At 50.4% G+C, this 13,174-nt stretch overlaps 1 protein-coding gene across 3 annotated transcripts in view; it reads left to right on the top strand.

The window, feature by feature from the left end:
* The first annotated feature begins 9,274 nt into the window (after positions 1-9,274).
* ACSF2 (acyl-CoA synthetase family member 2) overlaps positions 9,275-13,174 on the top strand; it is a 34,079-nt gene continuing 30,179 nt past the window's right edge. For all 3 annotated transcript variants that reach the window (XM_021704532.1, XM_021704531.1, XM_021704530.1), the window contains exon 1: positions 9,275-9,402. In XM_021704532.1, the coding sequence (XP_021560207.1) occupies positions 9,275-9,402 (128 nt within the window). The remainder of the gene's footprint in view (positions 9,403-13,174) is intronic.

The raw sequence follows: 13,174 nt of genomic DNA, 5'->3' as shown, positions 1-13,174 counted from the left end.
GGCCAGAGCGTCCAGGGCGCGTGCGGGAGCGCCATCTGGCGCCGAGGAGGGCACACTGCAGTGGCCGCCACCTCCGGAAGGGTGGGGTTCAAAGTTGTGAGTTCGGTCACCCGGCTGAGCGGCCGTTTTTCCCCAGTGGCGCCGGGGTGCGTCACCGTCGCTGGCAGCGCCAGGAGGGGAAAGGGCACGGGACTGGGCGCCAGGAGTCCTGGATTGCATCCCAAACTGACTTCATCAGATCACCCCCATTCTCGTTGATTAGGAGCCAAAACTGCACATCTTTCAAAATTGCTCCGGTCCTCTTTACTTAATCCCCAAATGATCATCACCCCGAAAATTCAGCCTCTGAATCTTTTATCTCCTCTTCCCTGCTCCAGCCCTTGTCCAGGTGGCCATCACCTCGCGCCTGGATTACTCTGAGTCTCTCTCCCTGCCATCCATCTCTACCCAGCTGCCCAGATGACCGTTCTAAAAATCTAATCAAGTCTTTCCTCTACTTCAAACCCTTCAACCTCTGGCTACCTCTAGAATATGGACCACTCTCCTTTCTAGACTGGTCCATGCCTGCTTCTGCAGTCTCCTCACAAACCCCAGTCCCTCCTAGCGTGGGATGCTGTGTAGACTTCCATTAGGTGGCCTCTGATGTAGGAAACAAAGGCAGAAGAAAAATTATTAAATATCCTTACTACCGGGTGCCTGGGTGGCTCAGTTGGTTGGGCGACTGCCTTCGGCTCAGGTCATGATCCTGGAGTCCCGGGATCGAGTCCCGCATCGGGGTCCCTGCTCCGCGGGGAGTCTGCTTCTCCCTCTGACCCTCCTCCCTCTCATGCTCTCTGTCTCTCATTCTCTCTCTCAAATAAATAAATAAAATAAAATAAATAAATAAATAAATAAATTTCCTTACTACCTACAACCCACTGATAAGTCCTTAAAACAGGCAGAGTGACATTGCTCTTGGAACTCAGCTGCCTCCATGTTAATACCTTGCTAAGGGCAAAGCAAGCCTGACCCCGCCGCCGCCCCAGGATCCTGTAAGTCTACTTCGACATATAAAAATTCCTTTTGGAAACTTTATCTCTACCCCTATAAGATACATGTTGGCAATCATCCCCCAAGCATATGACTCACTGATATACATCTGAAGGGTCTCATGACTAAGGTTTTATTAGACAGTAATAAATGACCTTTTCCCAACAATAGCTAGCCCCCTCAAGGTCCTGGAAACCTTGCTTCCAAAATTCCTTAGAGACTTAGGCTATCCTTAACCCCCCTCCCAACTTGAAAGTATATAATGGGCCAGTCCCCGTGACCCCGGGGCAGCTCTTTCTGCCCACGGGTCTTGCCCCTGTGCTTTAATAAAACCACCTTTTTGTGCCAGAGATGTCTCAAGGATTCTTTCTTGGCCGCTGGCTTTGAACCCTAAGGTCTTTCCTACATCAGCCTCCACACCTTTCTCTCTCCTGGGATGGCCTTGCTTCCCAATGCACCTCTGTTTAGCTCATTTCTAGTCCTTCAGGAAACCTCCCCAGCAGGAAACCCAGAGCTAGTTAGGGCTCCCTCCTTGGGACTCTGATAATGTCCCACGCGCTACCTTACCCTCAGAGGTGCTAGAGCTAGGTGGCTAAGGTGGGGCCTCTGGCTCTGCCAGTTGCTGTTTACGAAAGCTTAAGCAATCACCATGCCGTATTTAGGCATGGATAGATGAGAAATGTGCATAGTAATGGTACCTAGCTGGGAGAGTCTGGGGAGGACTGAATGAGCAAAACACCACGAGCTTACCGAGCTTACTGTAGTGACTGGCATTTAGTAAGTACCTGATAAATATTAGGCATAATTCACAACTTGCCTTGTGTTATAGTTATCTTTATGTGTCTGTCCTCAGACTGTGAGGGAGGGGTTTTGTCTTTGTATCCCCAGGGTCTGAGTGTCTGAGGCATGGTGGTTCTCATTCAAAAGTCTGCTGAATGAATGAATGAATGAACGAACAAGTGAAGCACTTTACACACTTCACACCTCAGTTTGCTCATCTTTAAAATGGGCACATCAAAGCTTATCTCAGAGAGCAACTGTGAAGACCAAATGAAGTCAGTGCCATGACATATTCATTTCACAAATCCTTGTGCACACCCCTCCCACCCCCAACAAGGCACTGTGCCAGGCTTCTGGGAACCAGACAAGGCAATTGTATAATTATACATTAGCACTTGGCAATCTCTAAAGCCCTTGAGCATCCATTATCTCACTGTGATAAAGTACACAAAAAGACTATACAGCGCATTTTATTGTTCTCTCTCTCCCTTTTTTAGAGAGAACATGCACTCAAGTGAGTTGGTGGGGGGGGGAGAGAATCTGAAGGGGGGGCTGGATCTCACGACCCTGAGATCATCACTGACCTGAGCCAAAATCAAGAGCCCGACGCTTAACCCCTTAACTGACTGAGCCTGCCAGACGCCCCTGTTGTCTCTTTTTTATTAAGGAAGAAACTCAGGGAGAAGTAACTTGTCCTCAGTCCCATAGGGGCAGACCCAAATCTTTTGATTCCAAATCCGGTTTGTTCTCACTACACCCTCTCATCCCTGCCCCCAAGGGACCTACAATCAACACAAGTAATGATTATATAAAGTAGAAAGGATAAGGGCCCTACCACATACAGGCAAAACCTGTGTAAATGTACAGGGCTGCGGGGTGGGTATGTGTTTGAGACTGATAACATCAGACTTACATATTTAAGAGCATTCTGTCCAGGGCTATGATTTACATATGTTATTTCTTTTAACTCACAACAGCCTTATAAGGCAGACATTATTTCGGTTTTTCAAAGAAAGTAACTGAGGCTCAGAGAGGTCAACTACTTAGCTATTTAAAGACAGTCGTGGTAAGTAGGTGAATGTATTTCACGACACGTGGGTCATACCCAGCATGGTGGAGAAAAAGAGCCTGGAGGAAGGAAGGGAGCAGTAAGGCACCATGGAGGAGGCGGCATTTAAGTCGGGCTTGGAAGAATTGGTCAGATGCAGACGGGCAGAGTCACAGCCCAGGAAGTGGGGTGGAAGAGTGAGCAATTGACAGCAGCTGTTCACTCTGAGAAAGGTTTTTTGTTGTTGCTGCTGCTGTTGTTGTTGTCTTACATCCCTAAGGCAGCTTGATGAGAAAGTGGAGCCTGTCATCTGTGGGCAGGTTTTCCTTGGGAACAATAGACTGGCCCTGGGCTGCAGGGCCGATCAGGTCGTGATCCCGGGGTCCTGGGATGATCGAGCCCCACAATGGGCTCCCTAAGGAGAACCTGCTTCTCCCTCTCCCACTCCTCCTGCTTGTGTTCCCTCTCAAACTGTCTCTCTCTCTCTCTCAAATAAGTAAATAAAACCTTAAATAAATAAATAAAGTTTTTCAGTTTTGAGTTGCCAGAAAATTGTGATTGTTTTAAGATCCTATCTGCCTGTGTCTGCCATCAATTCCTGGTTGTGACTGAAGTAATGTTACTCTGCAGAGCAGTTCAGGACAAGTTCCCAATTTTCACTTTCAGTTTGAATATCAGAAACAGCAGTTTTTAGAACAATTTTTTGTCAGCCTCGTTGTTTGTTTTTTGTTTTGGGTACTGGCTACCAGATCGGACAGGCAGAGAGTGAATGTTATGTTGTCGCTGGGCACTGTCATCTCTACTTTCAAAATGAGAATCCAGGGGTGCCTGGCTGCCTCAGTCGGTAGAGCATCTGAATCTTGATCTCAGAGTCATGAGCTCAAGTCCCACACTGGGCGTGGAGCCTACTTTAAAAACACACACACACACAAAACAAAATGAGAACCCTTCCTCATCCTCCTCTCTCTTTTCCTTTGCCGGGGCTGCTAGCAGTCTCTATTCTCCTCCTGTCCTTCGGGAGCTCTGCATTTCTACCCAGACAGCTCCCACCTCAGACATCCAGTGAAGAAGATTCTTTAAAAGGGACATTTTTCATATCCAGTCAATTTCAACAGAGAGCTATGAAAAATTACACCAGAGATAAGAAATGTGCCCAGGGTCATTGAGAGAAAAGGTGGCAGAGCCGGATTTCTTCCCAGATCTGACTCCGAGGCTAATTGCAGGTCTGAGCAACCCCTTTGCACTCACTGCTTTGCTGTAAAAAACCTCACCAAACATGCTAGTCCCTGTACACGATCAATGGCACTCATCCAGAAGGCTGCTAGTAAAAAATTTTATTGAGGGGCATCTGGTTGAGCTCAATTGGTTAAGTGTCCCACCCCTGATTTCAGCTCAGGTCGTGATCTCAGGGTTGTGAGATCCAGCCCCGCATGGCGCTCGGGGCTAGGCATGGAGCCTGCTTAAGATTTGCTCTCTCCTTCTTCCTCTACCCCTCCCCACCCATGCTTATGCTCTCTCTCTCTCAAAAAAATTTTTTTGTTGAGATAAAACATGTATGGGGCACCTGGCTGGCTCAGTTGGTAGAGCATATGACTCTTGATCTCAGGGTCGTAGTTTCAAGCCCCACATTGGGTGTAGAGATTACTTAAAAATAAATAAAATCTAAAGAAAAAAAAACCATGCACACTGTCTTAGGAAAATAAAACAAGAAAAAGGCTTTTTAACAAAAAAAAGCATTGGTTCTCTGCTCTACCCTTCCTCCCAGTCCCATGCTCCAAAAAGAACTCTTTTTTATTGTAACAAAATAGACATACATAAAACTAACCATTTTATTTTAACCATTTTAACAACTTTTTAAAAGATTTTATTTATTTATTTGAGAGAGAGAGAGAGCGCATGCATGCGAGGGTGAGGGCGAGAGCAGAGGAGGGAGAGAGACAAGCAGACTCTGTGCTGAGCATGGAGCCCTAGGAGAGGTTCCGTTCCAGGACCCCAAGGTCATGACCTGAGCCGAAGCCAAGATCAGATGCTTAACCGACGGAACCACCCAGGCGCTCCCCATTTTAACCATTTTTAAGTGCCCAGTTCAGTGGCATTATGTTCCCTCGCACTGTTGTGCAACCATCACCACCACCCATCTCCAGAACATTTTCATCTTCCCAAATAAAAACTCTATACCCTTTAAACACTAATTCCCCTCCCCCTCCCCACCCCTGGCAACCACCATTCTACTTCCAGTGGAATGTGACTACTTTAGGTACCTCGTGTAAGTGTTTGCTCTTTTGTGTCTGGCTCATTTTACTTAGCATGTTGTCCTCAAGGTTCGTTTCTCTTATAGCACGTGTGAGAGTTTCCCTCCTTTTATAAGGCTGAATAATACTCCATTGTATGGACATACCACATTTTGTTTATCCACTCAATTATCTGCCAAGGGACATTTGGGTTGTTTCCGCTTTTTGGCTATTGTGAATAATGCTGCTACAAACATATGTGTACAAATGTCTGCTCAAGTTCCTACTTGCAATTCCTTGGAGTACAAACCTAGAGGTGGAGTTGCCAGAACATGGGAGTAATTATTTTTAACTTTTTGAGGAACTGCCATGCTGTTCTCCACAGTGTCTGCTCCATTTTATATTCTCACCACAACGCACAAGTCTTGCAGTTTTTCCACCTCCTTGCCAACACTTACCGTTTTGTTTTATTTTTATTTTTTTTAATAGCCATCCTCAGGGGTGGGAGGTGGTATCTCATTGTGGTTTTGATTTGCATTTCCCTAATGACTACTGATGTTGAGTGCCTTGTCATTTGTATTTTTGTGTTGAGCATCTTTCCACATGCTTACTGGCCGTTGTATGTCTTCTTTGGAGAAACGTCTGTTCAAACCAAAGGGAACCATTTTGAAAGATTTTAACCGTGTATGCTTTATCTTCTGTTATTTGCCTCTATATATTATATGTATTCAGCCATTTCTTGATTTTGTTTGATAGGGGAGGATTTGCATGGCTGTGTCTCCTCCCCAAGTGCTCCTAATACAGTTTGTTATTTTCGTACATAGACTGGTTACCTGTGCAACTTTAAATAACATACTCCTTTATTTCATGTTCCATCATCGACAGACAGGATCTCTTGATGACTCAAGTTAAGGTAGGTATATCTGCCTGGCCCCTCCATCTCCTACCCCTTCCTTCTCTACTTCTGTCATGTGTGACTTCTGAGGTGTGTAGCGTTTACCTTCTGTTCCCTGTGATGAACGCTTCTGAACTTTATTCATAGGTTGATACTAAGACTTTTTAAAAAGATCAATTAAATGCGGGGCGCCTGGGTGGCATAATTGGTTAAATGACCAACTTAGGTTTCAGCTCAAGTCACGATCTCAGGGTCATGAGATCGAGCCCCGTGTTGGGCTCCGCGCTCGACATGGAGTCTGCTTGAGATTCTCTCTCTCTCTCTCCCTGCCCCTCCTGCTTGTGCTCTCTCTCTCAAATAAATAAATAAATCTTTTTTTAAAAGATCAATAAATGGCGTTTACATTTTGAGCCCATTTTTGAAGCACATAAGGGAAGGATATTGGCAAAAGAGAAGGGCTAAGGGCTTTCTCAGGCTAGCCAGTGGCCTGAGTAGAATCACAGGCACCATAAACCATCCAAGTCAGGGGCTGGGCTTGGGCAGAAAGCCCCTTGGGAAGCTGTATAGTTGGTCGAAGGTAGAGGGAGGAAAGCTGCAGGGACTGGTTGGTGACGTGCCCTGCTCACCACCCTCTCAAAGTGACCCAAGAGTTCTGGTCAACAGACTCAGGGACCCCCACATTAGGCACCAGCACTTTGTTTCCTCCCAGCCGTTTTCTCCTTTCATGGAACCAGCGCCTACCAGATCTCTCAAGGCTTTGCAGAGATGAAAAATAATTCCTCCTCCTAAAAAAGTTTGCAACACTGAACACAGAGGAAAGTCTCAGAGCGTAGACACAGGAGGAAGGAGAGGATGGAGGGAGAAGCTAACAATCAACGTAAAAGGGTCAAATACTAGTTCTGTGCCCCAATCCTTACCCCACCCCATTGCGTGAGGCTGGTATTATTGTCCCCATTTTATTTTATTTATTTTTAAAGATCTCATTTATTTATTGGAGAGAGAGAGCATGCACGCAGGAGCAGGGGCAGAGGAGAGGGAGAAGCAGACTCCCCGCTGAGCAGGGAGCCTGTATCAGCGCTCCATCCCAAGACCCCAGGATCATGACCCGAGCTGAAGGCAGATGTCCAACCGACTGAGCCACCCAGGTGCCTCTGTTGCTCCCATTTTAAAGATGATGACTGAAGCTGGAGAGGCCCTGTGACTTCCCCAAAGCTACCAAGTAAGTGTGGCCTGAGCCTTGGCCTATGTTCACTGTGCTCACCTTGACCTTGGGCAAGTAGCTGAACCTCCCTGGGTCTCGGTTTCTTTTTCTTTTTTTCTTTCCTTCCTTCCTTCCTTCCTTCCTTCCTTCCTTTCTTTCTTTTATTTTAAGTCATCTCTACATCCAACGTGGGGCTTGAACTCACAACCCTGAGATCGGCCTATGTTCACTGTGCTCACCTTGACCTTGGGCAAGTAGCTGAACCTCCCTGGGTCTCGGTTTCTTTTTCTTTTTTTCCTTCCTTCCTTCCTTCCTTCCTTCCATTTTAAGTCATCTCTACATCCAACGTGGGGCTTGAACTCACAACCCTGAGATCAAGAGTCGCAGGCTCCACCACCGACTGAGCCAGCCGGGTGCCCCTCAGTTTCCTCATCCATAAAAACAGCAACACATTCCAAGGCATGCTTGTTCCTTGCAGGGTCATCGTGAAGGCTAGAGAGAACATCTTTGAAGAGTTTGGCTTGTGGAAGATACCCTGACACTGGCAGCTATTATTCCCTGGCTCTGGTGTCTGGGAAGTCAGGGAAGCCTGAGTATGGAGAACTGAGTCTGGCGCAAATTCAAGGAGGAACTCATCCTTCTCTCCCCTCTACCCCCACAGCCCCCAGGGCTGACCCTCGAACTAGCAAGGAAACTAGAAGTGTCTGTGAGAGCAATATCCACCCACCACTTCACAGGGCGAGCGCCACCCAGCAAGGTGCTGGCAGTGCTGACCCCCTGGACCTGGGATGTGCCCTGGGGCATTCCCTTCCTGGGGCAGGCTATCAGAGTCAGCAAGTTAGTCTCTTTAGGAAGGTGTGCCCTTGCAAGCTCAGCTCCTCATAATTTCTCTACAACCCACCCCATCTTCCTTCCTCCCCCATCTCCACACAACTTGGAAGTGCGCAGACCTTCCCCAGGAGTCAGGGTTCCAGGGGGATCCGAGGTCACTCTCAGGATGATGCCCTTAAGCAGCACAGTCCCCTTCTCGGGACCTCAGTTGAGCCAAAGGATCGTGATCAGGGCAAAGGTCTTTTACAGCCAGGCCCCGCCCCTAACCATGCTTTCTGCTTGGCCGATTTTCATCGCTGCCTCTGGGGCTGGAAAGGGGAGGTCACCCCGCCACACCCTTTCCCCCACCCCCATTGCTATCCTCCTCCTCCTCTGGAGGGAGGGTCAAGACAGCGTGAACCTGACAGGGATGCCACTTTCTGGTGCCCAGCGCCACCTTTCCCAGCCAGAACCGGAGCTGGAACAGGCGGAGCCTCTGTACAGCGGCTTTCCATTCACGCCTCGGGCAGGGCGCGGGATTGTGCCCTAGGCCCGAAATAGTGGGGCAGATGGGGGATAAGAAGCACGGTTTCCAGTCCCTGATGCCACCCTTCACGGTGCACTGCGGGGGTCAAGCCTGCCCCGTGAGGGACGGGGTACCAACTGGCGTCCCTTTAGCTGACTTCTGGCCCCAGAGGGGACTCACCCACCGCACTCTTGTCCTGGCTTCCTCCCCACCCAGCGCGGGCCCTCTGCTCCAGCTGGCACGCCTCGGAGGCTGGGGGGGTGGGCTTCGCGCCGGCTCCCTTGGCCTCCGGCTCGCAACCCCCGGAGCGGGGGGACAGCACAAGACCCGCGCGCTAAACCGGGCTCCCGGGATGGACGCGTCTGGGCCTGGCCGCCCGGCCCGCACTCACGGCCCGCGGGCTCCCCCTCTGCGAAATCAACAAGCCCTCGCGCCCCCAAACCTGAAGAACCTCTCTTCAGGCCTCTAGTGGTCGGGAGGGAAGCCGGCCGCAGCCCGAGGCCTTCGGATCCGGAGGGAAAGCCGTGGCACGTCTTCGAGGTGGGAGGGGAGGGCCCCGCGGGTCCGAGGGGAAGGTGGCCCGGCGCGTAGCCGTTTCCTCCCCGCCTCGCTTCGCCCCGCCCCGCCCGGCCGGACCGAGTCCTCCGCACCCCATAGGCAGAGGCGACCCTCCCCGCCTCCCCGCCCGCTCCGCGCTCGCCCCGCCTCGGCTCACTTTAAAAGTTTCCTCCGGCCGGGACGCGCGGAGAGAGCCATGGCCATCTGCGTCGGGATGCTGCGCCTCGCGAGGCTGCGCGCCAGGGGCCCGGGGGTGCTGGGGACCCGCGCCGTCCTCGCCCGGGGTTGGCAGGAAGCGAGATTGCAGGGCGTCCGCCCCCTCAGGTACGCGAGCCCGGGGAAGGAGGGGGCGGCCCGGCCCCCCCCACCCCACCCCGGGAGGGAGTTTGGTGGGGGAGGGGGGTCTTGCAGAGCTTCCCTGGGGGCCGATGCCAGTCTGGCCGGCAGGCCCGAGGCTGCCGCACTCTGGATGGCACGTGCTGGGGAGCGGGTATCCCGCACCCAGCGCCTAGGCAGCAGGAAATGCTGGCCTGGCTCGCGCCGACTGGGGCTGCAGCTGGTGGCCGGCAGTGACCCTGCACGGACTCTGAGTTCTGGTCCAGGACTCTTGGTTCTTTCCAAGCAGGAGCACACCGGGGGCCCGGAGCCTGGGCCTTCGGCGGTCTAGCCTGAGAAAGAGGGGCAGGGGCAAGGCTGCGTCTTCAGAACACACTGTCTCTGAGCTGGAACGCCCTTCAGGGGTAAACGTGGGGATCTTTGGCCTGTCTTGCCAGTCCGCTAAGCTCAGCGGTCTCCCCTCTCCTCATTAGGTGCTGACGAACACTGCTTTTGCACCTTGCTACCTGCTGGGCCTGTTTTCTTCTGTCCTCAGTGCAAAAGGTGGGATGGGGGCTGGCAGGTGCCATTCCCCAGAGCACTGCTGCATCTCTAGCAGTGTAGTAAGTAGTAAGTAGTTCACTTGTGTGAACGTGTGTTCGTTGCTTAAGCAGAGCTGGGCTCCTGCTGATGGTATCAGGGGTGGTTATCTTCAGCACCCAGAGCGGGGGAGGCCTGGGCACCACTGAGCGTGCCCTGCCCCCCAGATGGGCCAGGAACTAAGTCAGGGGGGAAAAGGGAGGAGAACAAAGGGGCTTCTCCTCTGAGAGGACTGTTTGGTTAACAAAAATAGGATGGGGGGTGCAGTTGGAGGGAGATGCAAATTCCTCTTTTGGCTAAAACTCCAAGATCGCAACATTTTGAACTTGCTGGTTCCTGATAACTAGAAAGCATGCAGTGCTTTAAGATGGCTATGCCTAATTTTCTGGGAAAACCCTGTGGCCCAAGGCTGGTCAGTAGATGGGTTTGTGATGAAGACAGCTGGGTTTAGGGGCGCCCGGGTGGCTCAGTCGGTGAAGCGTCTGCCTTCGGCTCAGGTCACGATCCCAGGGTGTTGGGATCGAGTCTGGGCATCCGAGTCTGGGCATCTGGCTCCCTGCTCAGCGGGGAGCCTGCTTCTCCCTCCCCCTGCTTGTGCTCTCTCTCTCTCTCTCTCTCTGACAAATAAATAAATAAAATCTTAAAAAAGAAAGAAAGAAATAAAAGACAGCTGGGTTTTCTCACGGTGCCTCCTAGGCAGGTTCCACCATCGCTACCCTGAGCCTCTAAGCCCCACCTCTGGACTCCTCAGTGAGAGCCCTCTTACAATGTGAGGACCCCAAGGAAAGTTACTCCTAAAAGCATACATGTTTCATGATGCTCAATCAAGCAACTTCTGGTCATGTGGCAAAACTCCTGACCTTTGACATTTTTGTGTATAAACAGCAGAACCCTTACCTGGTCCAGGCCTACAGTCTCAGCGTATAGGCATCAGGCCTCAGAGAAATTCTGCCTCTGCAGCAGGAGGAGATCCATTTGTCCAGAGAGAGAAGGTTTCCTGAACATTTGGCCTAATTCCTTCCCATCCCTTCCATGTGCTTGAACCCTTTTCTACTGACTATGGTGATTTGGCCTGATTTCACTCCCTCTTTCCCCTTCAGAGACCCTCCAGAGTCTCAAGCATTCAACAGACATTCCTGAGTACATATGTCATGTCAAGCACCAGTGGGTACTATGGATATAGAAGCCAAAGAACCCAGCCTTCCAGAGACTTGCAGCCTAGTGGGGGAAAAGATAAGTCAGGTCATCACTACTCAGTGTTCTAAGTGTAATGGTAAGGAAAGCTCCTGGACTTCTGCTCTCTGCTTTCTCTTTCTTTCTTTTTTTTTTTTTAAGATTTTATTTGTTTATTTGACAGAGAGAGACACAGCGAGAGAGGGAACACAAGCAGGGGGAATGGGAGAAGGAGAAGCAGGCTTCCTGCCGAGCAGGGAGCCCGACGCGGGGCTCGATCCCAGGACCCTGAGATCATGACCTGAGCCAAAGGCAGACGCTTAACGACTGAGCCACCCAGGCGCCCCCTGCTCTCTGCTTTTTCTGATCTAGTCACACATAAAGCCTGCTTTTCTGCTGCCCAACCCTACCCCCCTCCCCAGGCCTATGACTTATCAGATTCCCAGTTTTGCCTGTTAGGAAAGAGCAAGAACTTTGAAGCCAGACTGCCTTGGGTTACAGCCCTGGCTTCTCCACCTACCCACTGACCTTGAGTGCATTACCTAACCTCTGAGCGGGGCGAGTTTGTCATTAATGCTACCTACTTGCTGGATTGACAAATTCTTGCTCTTCTCAGCCTTTCCTCTGGGGTCGGTCTGGTCCCTGAGACCTTCAAATGGTGTCTGGGTAGGAATTCCAACTGATTTAAAAGTAGGAGAGGGGCACCTGGGTGGTTCAGCCAGTTAAGCGACTCTTGATTTCGACTCAGGTTCTGGGATCGAGTCCCACATCATGCTACTTGCTCAGTGGGGAGCCTGCTTCTCCCTCTGCCTGCCGCTCCCCCTGCTTGTGTTCTCTTTCTCTCTCTTTCTGGCAAATAAATCTAAAAAAAAAAAAAAAGTAGGAGAGAATCCCCTTTTCAGTGGCTTCTTTCTTGCACCTGGTTCTTCCTTCCTTTATTTATTTATTTATTTATTTATTAAAGATTTTATTTATTCATTTGAGACACAGAGATACAGAGAGAGAGAGAGCATGAGCAGGGAGAGAGGCAGAGGGAGAGGGAGAAGCAGGCTCCCCACTGAGCAGGGAACCCGATGCGGGGCTCCATCCCAGGACACTGGGATCATGACCTGAGCTGAAGGCAGACGCTTAACCATCTGAGCCACCCAGGCGCCCACTGGTTCTTCCTTTTATCCAACTGCCGAGACGGCAGCTTCTGCCCAGCCACAAGTCCAGACCTTGGATCTGCCAGACAATACCTGCTCCATCAAAGTTGGGGTTGTTCAGACCCTTTCCCCCCCTGAAGGAAAGAAGAAGCTGTCTTATTGTTCTCCAGATCTCCTGAACCGCCAGCTCCTTCCCCTTGTCCACACATCCCCTTCCCCAAGGAAATGGATGGGCTAGTCTGGAGCTTCAGGGAGCATTGGGGGCAAGATTCCTTGATGAATTTGAGATGAGCAGGCTTCCTCCAGACCTCTGAAGCTGGCCTGGGGCTGCCTCACAGTTGGATCCGGGGTGTTGGATGCACTTGGAGCTGAGAAAGACAGAAAGAACATTGGCTTAAGCCTTTCAGAATTAGGAATGATGCTCAGAGCTGGGACTCCAGTGACTCCATGCTGATGGTAGGTCAGAGGGGTAAGTGAACTTCATGGACTACCCTCTAGGGGAATGGCTGTAATCAGGTGGGACCAGTATTGGAAACTATAAAATGCTATCCCTATATGAGGGGATTGTATTAAGCCAGGAAGCGTTTTGGTTGGAAACCATAATAGTTACAAAAAATAGACTCTTCTCATAATTCCCCAAAGATGATTAACAAGAGATCTGGTAATGATATCTCTACACATTACACTGGGGATCCTCCAGTCTAAATGTAAATGTATAGAAAGTAAACTACAAACATAGACATTGTAACCAGTGAATGGTACATATCAGTTTGGTTACCCTTTCCTGCCTCTCATGCAGTAGATGGCAATCTGCTCTGGAGGCTGCTGAGGAGGTATAAAGATGAATGACCTTGTTTTCACTG

The sequence above is a fragment of the Neomonachus schauinslandi genome, chromosome 15, assembly GCF_002201575.2.
Source record: "Neomonachus schauinslandi chromosome 15, ASM220157v2, whole genome shotgun sequence".
NCBI classification, from domain to species: domain Eukaryota; kingdom Metazoa; phylum Chordata; class Mammalia; order Carnivora; family Phocidae; genus Neomonachus; species Neomonachus schauinslandi.
Note: the sequence above shows the minus strand (reverse complement) of the source record. Positions and strands in the feature narration are given on the sequence as shown.